Source organism: Anolis carolinensis, chromosome 1, assembly GCF_035594765.1.
Source record: "Anolis carolinensis isolate JA03-04 chromosome 1, rAnoCar3.1.pri, whole genome shotgun sequence".
NCBI classification, from domain to species: Eukaryota; Metazoa; Chordata; class Lepidosauria; order Squamata; family Dactyloidae; genus Anolis; species Anolis carolinensis.
This window is the reverse complement of record NC_085841.1, coordinates 145,339,309-145,349,236: the sequence shown is the minus strand read 5'-3', so window position 1 is coordinate 145,349,236 and position 9,928 is coordinate 145,339,309. Positions and strand designations below refer to the sequence as shown.

Sequence of the window (9,928 nt, the reverse complement as noted above, 5' to 3'; positions counted from 1 at the left end):
GTTTATCAAAGTGTGTATGTGTGTGTTTTCCTTTCAGTAAAAGCAAAAAACTCTGCAATGCCTACTGGAAGCCACTTTTCATCATGAGGACAGCCAGTCCTCCATCAGTTTTGCCTTTGGGGAGTGGGGGCCAAAATGTGGACATGTCTTCTTCCCTAATAATTAAAGGGTTCTTTCAAATTCTACAAGCCTTTGTTTGTTAACGGAAATGGCTCCCTGACAAACAGCTCCACCCTGAGGAGGGTATGTGTAGTTTCTAGTTTAATGGCACTTTTTTTTTCTTCAGCAGCACATTATGAAACCAAAGAACTGCACAACTACAGAACTACGCAACTATAGAACTACAGCACCACAAAGCTCATGAACTACAGACTAAGGAACTACAGAATTAAGGAACTATGGACCTATGGAACTAAGAATAAACAATAATATACTTTATTTATATTCTGCTCTATCTCCCCAAGGGGACTCTGGGTGGATTACAGAACACATATACGGCAAACATTCAGTGCTGTTATTCAATTAACAAAGACAGACAATACATAAACAGAGGTAAAGGCTTTCCCCATCTTTTCCATTTCCAGCATCTGGAGGCTGTGCTCAATTCTGGCTATCAAGGGAGGGGGGGGGGGGTGGCTGCTGCTCCATCTTCCATGTCAAGAAGCTTTGTTAGATGTCCTCCTGATCAAATCGCCTTAAGTGTGCCTTTTATAACCTCCCTGCTTTTTAAAGCAGTACCTATTTATCTACCCACATTTCTGTTTTCGATCTGCTAGGTGGGCAGGTAGCTGGGGCTGATGGTGGGTGCTCACCCCAAACCAGGCTTGAACTGCCATGCTTTCAACCAGGAGAATTTTCTACATCTAACAGTTTAACATGCTGTGCTAAGCCCGGCCACAACAACTACAGAACTAAGGAATTACCACAACTATACAATTACATCACCACTGTACAGCATGATAGAACCACTGTAGCCTTCTTTGCCAGGGCGAGCTGGTACCCCACCAAACTACAAATCCCAGGACTCCATAACATTGAGCTGTGGGAGTTAAAGTGGTGTCAAACTACATCAATTCTATTGTGTAGATGCATCCCCATGTTCAAATCCTTATTTAGCCATGAAGTTTGCTGGGCAACTTTGGGACATTCTTTATCCTAAGAGATCTCACTGAGTTGTTCTGAAAATATATACATACCACATTGTGTTCCTTGAAGGAAAAGAATATAAATGTAGGCAGTAAATAAATGATTTGGGAATAACTAAGAATGAAATGTTTTCTCCACTGTTTTTCAGAAAACAAAATGTGCCTTGGATATCCAAATGCTGAGCGCATTCTCAGAAATGATAAAACTTTCCTGCTACCTATATCACCATGATCCACTACAACTTGAAAAACTGAGAGTTATTTATTCAATTAAACTAGTATCTGTACAATTACAGTAAAACTGTAGGTGTATGCTGCTTAGTACTAATTACTAAGAACACATTTTAAGGATTTTTTTTAATTGCCTATGCGATTTGTTATCAAGATACCAAATACTCTGTATCCACATTTTAAAAAGTTAACAACCTATTTTCATTGAAAAGTTGTAGAAATGTATTCAAGCCATGAAATTTTGAACAGCATAAAATCATCTTGCTCTTATTATTTTATGCTGTTCAAAATTTCATGGCTTGAATAATCTTGCTCTAGGAGCCTCCGGTGACCTAGGGGATAAAAGCCTTGTGACTTGAAGGTTGGGTTGCTGACCTGAAGGCTGCCAGGTTCGAATCCCACCCGGGGAGAGCGCGGATGAGCTCCCTCTATCAGCTCCAGCTCCATGCAGGGACATGAGAGAAGCCTCCCACAAGGATGGTAAAACATCAAAACATCCGGACGTCCCCTGGGCAATATCCTTGCAGATGGCCAATTCTCTCACTCCAGAAGCAACTCCGGTTGCTCCTGACACACACACAAAAATCTTGCTCTAAACCAGGCAGTGCTAAATCCTGTTGATTTTATGTTTTATTTGACTGTAAGAATGGAAAGACTCAATCCAAGCATCTTATTTCATAAATCACTGATTATGTATATGAAGCACAGGCTTTACAAAAACACTAAATAAATTTTGGTTAGAAATCAACAGTTTTTAAGCCTAACATTAAAATGTGGAGGGAGGTTTTAAAAAATCTTAGGTCGTTTTATGTGATGTAATGAAAAATCAAAATGTGTAGTCCACGCACTGCTTTGCCAGAGACAGAAGGTATGTTCCATGCTGGTGAACTATAAAGAACAAGTGGTTTATTCTTCTTAAACCCAGAACAACATATGTACAATGTGCTCAGTTGCACCAACTCACATAATGTCCTTTCATGAGAGATTTAAAATAGTCTTCCCTTTGTCCATGTGGAACACACTTCTGTGTGTCTCTCTCTGCTTCTCTCTTCCAACTGACTCTGCACCTACTTAGCTCAAGCCTGAACAAAATCGCAACAGTATCAAAAACTCCCAGGCTTAACAGCTCTCCAGATATGGCTCAACCAATCAGCTTCATGCATCTTATTTTGCAGTTGACACACACACACACACACACTAACTGATTTCTCACATATTGTAGCAGTTTAGTTGTAACTTCCCAATAAGAAAATTTAATCATTTAGGAAAATAAACCCCATGACACTTGATTCACGGCCTTCCTCACTGGCATTATATTTCTGTTGCATCCTTTTTCCTTTTAGAAGGTCTCCCTGGAACAATCAATATTTTTCTCTAGGAAAATGGAATCTTGCTAGACATTACAGTCCAAACACTTATTTACTTATTTCTGGTTCATCTCTCAGAGCATCATCTCTTTAAATCAGAAGTGGGAATATTAGAGCCTGGCAGCTAGATGAGGCCCTTGAATCTCATTTTGGCATCCTATGAAGCCCCCCCCCCCCCCCCCCCCACACACACACACAAACACACACAGTTTTCAAGTGGCTAGAACAATAAAACATTTTTCATTATTTTGGTCAATTTTAAATTATTTTTGTTTATGTTTTGCCCCTAAACTATCCCAAATGTGACCAAATCATTCACAAATGGCTTGTGTCCAACATCTTACTTTCAGCCAAACTATCCCCACAGAAGTAACAAAAGTTTTACTAAGATCACAAACTGAATCAATTGTTAAAAGTGATGTGGTATCAGTTCTAGTGCACCACTGACATACCAGTGACTGACAGTGGGGATTGTAAGGGGAAAGATCATCTCTAAATATTTTGCTAGAAATACACCTGATCTAGGAGTGACCAGACCCCTTCATTTACTTACAAACAGTCCCTGCCAATTGGAGAGAAAACTGACAAAATGTACACCACATGCTCTTTTACTGTTTTTTGTTTATTGTTGCACACCATTAAATTACTTTACAAGGCTTCACAACCACATGAAACATTTACCAAGCATGGTTGCCACAGTTGTTCTCCCCTCCGAAATGATTACAAAGAAATTGGGTATGTCGTATTTGGACATACTGTTTGTTGTGTTTGAGCTTACCAAACTGAGATGGAATTGTGTGTGGAAAAGAGAAGGTGGTCAAGGGAGTAACTTTGCTTCCTTCTCTGTGAGATTGTCCATCTGCTGAATGGAAACCAACTTACAGTCTACTTACAGCTCTGAAGCCTATTTGGGTGGCGGTGTTCATCTAAAAGGAGATGAATGAAGGTATCACTGTAGGAGAATTTGGGTCGGCTGCTGCACTGGGAACCGTCCTTTTCTTTGCCCAAGTGACAACCTAATTCATTTTGGGGACTTCCCTTCTTCTTCTCGTCTGCATATAGCTCCATCAGTTCTAGTTCATGTTTGGCCGCGGTTTCCAAAACCCTTTGTTTGTTGTAATATCTGACAAAGTTATTAATGATGGGATGGATGGGCAATGCAATGGCTATGACCCCACACAGGAAACTGATGGCAGCATTGAGCTTCCCCAGTGTTGTCTTTGGGTAGATGTCCCCATAACCCACGGTGGTCATGGTTATGATAGCCCACCAAAAGGACTGAGGGATGCTCTTAAAGAGTGTTTCGGGATGACTTTGCTCCACTGTGTAACCAAGAGCAGAAAACACAAAAATCCCCACAGCCAAGTACATCAGCAGAAGCCCCAGTTCCTTGAAGCTCCTCTTAAGAGCATAGGTCAGAGTCTGTAGTCCGGACGAGTGACGTGCCAGTTTGAAAATCCTTGCAATCCTCATGATCCGCAGTGCCTGGATAGCTTGCTGCACATTGGTTAACTCCATCAGTTTGGTCCCCAAGTGGGTCAGTATCAGGCTGATGTAGAACGGAAGTATTGCAAAAATGTCAATGATGTTCATGAAAGACAGAGCGAAGTTCAACTTGTTGGGAGAGGAGATGAGCCTAAGGACATACTCAAGGGTAAACCAGATGATGCAAGCTGTCTCAATCTTATCCAGAGCTGGGTGCTCCATCGGTTTTCTCTCCTCGTCCAACACCTGCAGTTCTGGAATAGTCCCCACACACATCACTATTGAGGAGAGAAGAATAAGCAGAAAAGACATGACTGCTACTACTCTAGCTGGATAGGAAGATTCTGGCTTCTCCAGAAATTTCCAAATAAATTTTTGGCACTTTTTCCAGCTGCTTTCAGTAGAATCCAAGCCCAAATCATCCAAGATCAACTGGACCCTACGGGCAATCTCTTCGAGTTCCTCCTTCTTTTCGCTGAGCAGAGTTTTGCAGCAGTCATCCAAGTATTTCAAGTCCACTTTCCAGAATTCCATTTCATTCTTGAAGCAAATGGGACATATTCCTTTCTTCATGTGCACCTCCCCAAAATAGTAGAAATCAACAATGCATTTAAAAGCATCTGGGTCTCTGTCAAAATAAAACTCTCTTTTGCCAGGATCATAGTCGTCGCAAAGGGAGAAAATAGTGTCATAGCCCCCCGGCAAGCAGTTTGTAAGCTTTGCTAGCCTGGTATCTGGATACTGGTTCAAATGGTCTCCATACAACACCTGCCTCACTCCACCAACATTGACGATAATTTCCATTTCTTCACTGCTTTCGGACTCATCACTGTCCAGCTCTTGAAAACTCATGTTATCTGTCATTTTAAATGTTATTGCAGTCTCGTCTTCTCTACCCACAAATATGGACTAAAGTAGCTTTGTAAGAAATCTGAGACAGTGAGGTGTGTGTAAGCAAAACCTGAATATCACAGCTTTTGACCAAGGCTAGAAAATGTTACAGCAGCAAATCTGCATGCTACAAAACCTTGCAAAGAATGCAACAAGCTGCAGTAAAGAGAAGTTCTCCAGCTGCTTCTGTACGAGATCACAGTTGTTTGAAAAACAGCTTTTGCTCCAAAAGGTTTAGACAAATAGTAGAAGATACACTTAAGGAAACTCACCCGGTGCTGGAGAGTGTTTTGAGCTTTTCCTTTTTTCTGAAGTGACATTGGTCTGTCATCAGAGAATCTTGCCTGTTCAACAAATGCCTTATAGCTGAAGAAGAAGAAGAGTGAACTCACAGCCAGTTGTGAGAGAGAAGTATGTCTCATAGGCAGCTGTGCTGTTCCTTGGCTTCACAAGGGGGGGAAATCTGTTGTGTGTCTTCTAGTATGAAGGGCTTTTTTCTGAACTCCTCACTGTCTCCTTCAAGCAAGGGATACTCGTATGCCAAGGCGAAAGTTGATCTTGTTTTTCCCTTGCTGTTTTTGAGCACAATAGGAATTCCAGGGTGACGTCAAGTGCTTTCCAAACTCTACCCTCTTCTGGTGAAATGCAGGAAAAGCATCACTGGTAGTAGTGAGGAATTAAACAACACATACATCTATAGGCACATTCAGTGTGCTTTTCTGTATTTCCTCTTCATTCTGAACATCCAAAGTGAAATGCAAGGGAAGCAGCAGCGGAGATAGTGTTCTAAAAGACTATATTTCTGGGGAAGAAAAAAAATGTTGTAGAAAATGTTATGCAAAAGGAAATACAGTGAGCCTTAGTATTTGTTAGGGTCTGGGTCCAGGACTTTCTGTGGGTATCAAAACCCATGGGTACTGAAGTCCTATTATATACAATGGTGTAAGAGAAAGGTGTCTCTTATATAAACTTCCCTCTTTTAACTCCCTTGGTCTGCTCTGGAAGGTCTCCAGAATAGTTTTGGGAGGCAGGTGGAAGGGTTGAGCTTACTGGGGGAGAACTGTAGTTCCTTCTACCTACCGTGTTTCCCCGAAAATAAGACAGTGTCTTATATTAATTTTTGCTCCCAAAGATGCTCTAGGTCTTATTTTCAGGGGATGTCTTATTTTTCCATGAAGAAGAATTCACATTAATTGTTGAACAAAAAAATGAACATTTATTATATACTGTACATTAGTTGTCATCACAAACCAGCATAACCAGACAAACTGTGAATCCTGTCAAGAATTTCTTGTTACTACCATTAATTCCATGTCAAACACTCTACGGTACGTACATTTACCAATCTTGCATGCTCTGGTGTTCTGTTCGGCGAGCATGCTTCCAAACAAAAATTTTGCTAGGGCTTACTTTCGGGGGAGGCCTTATATTTAGCATTTCAGCAAATCCTCTACTAGGTCTTATTTTCTGGGGATGTCTTATTTTAGGGGAAACAGGGTAGCAATTAAAGGGATGGAGACATCTCCAGCTTTCCCTAATAGTAGCTGGACCTTCTGTTTATCTTCCAGAGCATGCATTCCTTCAAAATATTTGTATGATAAATTCCCTATTTTCTAGGTTTTTCTATATACAGGCAGTTCCTGAGTTGCAAACATCTGACTTACAAATGACTCATAGTTACAAACGTGGGCGAGACAACAGGAAGTGAGAGAAATCTACTCCTAGGAAGGGAAGTTGACTCCTGAAAAAGATATCATGGCAAAAAGATGTCTTCACTGAAGCTTTATCATCAATCCATGTTTCCACAAGAAGCCACATTTTTCAAAATCCAATTATCACAGGGACAGAAAGTGAAATCTGAAATCTTCTGAACCAGGACACAGAGAGCAAAACAAACACTAGGTAAAGGTAAAGGTTTTCCCCTGACATTAAGCCTAGTCGTGTCCGGTTCATCTCCATTTCTGATGTCCTGCTGATCCTACAAGAATGATGTTAAAGGGGGTAGCCCTTGGTGATGTCATTGAACATCAATCGGTTACAATTAATATACCATTGCATTAAAAAAACACCAAATTTAACATATATAAATCTATAATTTTTAGTCAAGAAATAATTACCTAAAATAGACTCAGCATATCCCTGAGTCAGTGTAGGTACTGTACTTTAACTCTTTTAAAAAAAGGAACAACTCACTTGTTCTGAGCAGAGTGGCAAAAGACAGGAGCCAAGTCTGTCCCAAGAGAACCTAAAAGAAGCATGGGCATCCCATATTTCCTCCCACGTAGTGCCTTTCCTGGCTTTTTTGAACACCTGAGTGGGAAAATGGCAGTGGCAGTAGATTTTTAACTCTGATCCTCAAAGTGTTTTCTGATTTCAGCTCCACTAAATTATGGATTCGAAAGCCTGGAAAGCAGCCAGAAGGTCAAAAGAACCACAGACGGGTGTGAAGACAAGAACAGAAGTCTAATTCTCAACAGCCAGAGAGGATATCAGCAGAGCTAGTGCTCAAAGTACTGACATACCCCAACTGTGAACACATGGGTTATTTATAGTACAGGACAACTGAAAATTGCTGTGCTGCTTCCCATTGGTCTTGGAGGGTGCTGGCTAGAATCTGCATCCTCATTGCAGGAGTGGTTGATGAGTCATGATGGCCCAATGCCAGCTAGGAAATGGAGGTGCTGGCCGATGAACAAAAGGCACAGTTGCATACAATGAAGGATTCCCAGACGGGGTTCAGATAGGTGCTATAGATGAGGCAGGTTCCCAGGAAAAAGACTGAAGAGAGCATTGGCCACCTTCTGCAACCTCTGGTTTGTTCCACTGTTAGATGTGTGTGGGAATTACTAGGTATTTTTAAAATTGTGTTAGAAGCGACTTGAGAACATACTGCAAGTTGCTTCTGGTGTGAGAGAATTGGGCATCTACAGAGACATTTCTCTCATGACCCTGCAAGCTAGAACTGACAGATGGGAGCTCACCCCGTCTCACTGATTCAAACCAGCAATCTTCAGGTCAGCATCCCAACCTTTAGGTCAGCAGACCAGCCGGCACAAGGGTTTACTCCATTGTGCCACCACGGCTACAATGACATTAGTAGGTGATTATGGTGATTTGGGGCATGGTTCCTTGGGATCCAAGGTGTGGTGAAGCAACATCCCAATGAGATTCATGAAAGGTTTACCTTACAGACAAAGAGGGAAAAAAATCCAATGTGCTAGCTGGTTTTCATGTGGGAAGGGTTTGTTGCTTCATTGATGGGTGGACAGTCTTGCCCTTGGCAGAAAGTTTGGTCTTGCTGCCTTGTCCTTTCAACTCCCTTGTGTCATCTGAAATATGCCTGAAGAAAGGCAAATGTTATTGCTTCAAGTGCAGTTTGTACAAGGCTTCTTGTACAAGTTTGTACAAGGCTTCTTCTTAAGGACATTCTGCGACGGACAGAATAGAAAGCTTACAGCACAAACTTATCATGTCTATTCTGAAGAAAGTCTAGACCCCTGGTATCTGTGTGGGGAAAATGTTTATTTCTAAGTGGGGGGCAATTCAGAAGTGAGTGATTAATAGTGAAATTTTTGCATTTCCTATGGTCCTAGGGCCTCATATGCATATATTACAAGCTATATATGTTGTGACATACACCTTTTAAAAACTGAAATCTGAATGTACACGGTGATCAACTGGTGATCAAACCTTGTGCTGGCTGAACTGCTAACCTGAAGGTCGGTGGTTTGAATCTGTGAGACATGGTGAGCTCCCGACTGTCAGCCCCAGCTTCCCATGTGGGGACATGAGAGAAGCTTCCCACAGGATAGTAAAACATCCGGGAATCTCCTGGGCAACATCTTTGTAGATAATTCTCTCACACCAGAAGCAACTTGCAATACATTCTCAATTCGCTTCTGACACGATAAAAAAACTGGTGACAATGGAGAGGGGGAAAGACTAATAGAGACGGGCATAGAGTTAACTATAGAGTGCAAGAGTACAGAAAAGGAAGGCCACTTTCATTCCAAACACCTCACTCCTCTTAGTGTTCTTTTAATATTTACAAACTATACAAAATATACAGTATAAAATGTCTTTTAGTTCTGCATATAAATGTAGCAAGAAATCTGTGAAAACATTCAAAGCACAATTATTACTTTAATAGGTAAATCAATATTTTGTATGAAAAAAATTAAATTAAATTAAAGTCAAGTGACAAGATATTCTCACATCTTCACAACAAATAAACACCATGAAGTTGGACACTGAAGTTACCCTGAATTTGTTGCAGATTACTCAAATCATTCTTTTCTTTTTCTCTTTCATGGATGCCATACTCTGTGGAAGTTTGTTTTTAGACCTACGACCTTATCATAAAGGCCAGGCAAAATGGGACACTTTGCGAAGGAAAGAGAGTGGCAGCAGGGCAAATACATTGCCCCGTGCCTAGCTCCCTCTCAGTGACACTTCTCCCATCACATGTGGGAAGTGTTGCCTTTCTGAGGAGGATCTGTGCTGGCTTCATTGGAAGCCCCCTGTGCTTTGAGGGAAGCGTCCAAGAATGCTTCTACTCTGGTTGGGGATAGGACTCCACTGGAAATCATATGACATCGTGTGATGGCCGGCGTGGTCTTTTAGACTTCTTCCATGTGAATAGTTCTCTTTTTGAATAATAAAAATTATTTATCATTGGGAGGGGGGGCATCAGGATTTTAGAGAGGTTTAGGTGGGGCATGAGAGACATTGCAGCCATGTATAGGGTTTTCAAAGCATATTGACTCTCCTCTGGGCTCAAGACTTGATGATCTTCCATTCATTGATCAT

General features: G+C 41.3%; 1 protein-coding gene across 1 annotated transcript; it reads right to left on the bottom strand.

Moving 5' to 3' along the window:
• Nucleotides 1-3,346: 3,346 nt before the first annotated feature.
• kcnf1 (potassium voltage-gated channel modifier subfamily F member 1) lies at nt 3,347-7,621 on the bottom strand. Its single transcript, XM_003215401.4, has 2 exons — nt 7,313-7,621; nt 3,347-5,921 (listed from the first exon to the last, which is right to left on the bottom strand). The coding sequence occupies exon 2, from the start codon at nt 5,090-5,092 to the stop codon at nt 3,629-3,631; it is 1,464 nt and encodes a 487-aa protein (XP_003215449.2). The 5' UTR covers nt 5,093-5,921; nt 7,313-7,621; the 3' UTR covers nt 3,347-3,628.
• Between the last annotated feature and the right edge of the window lie 2,307 nt (nt 7,622-9,928).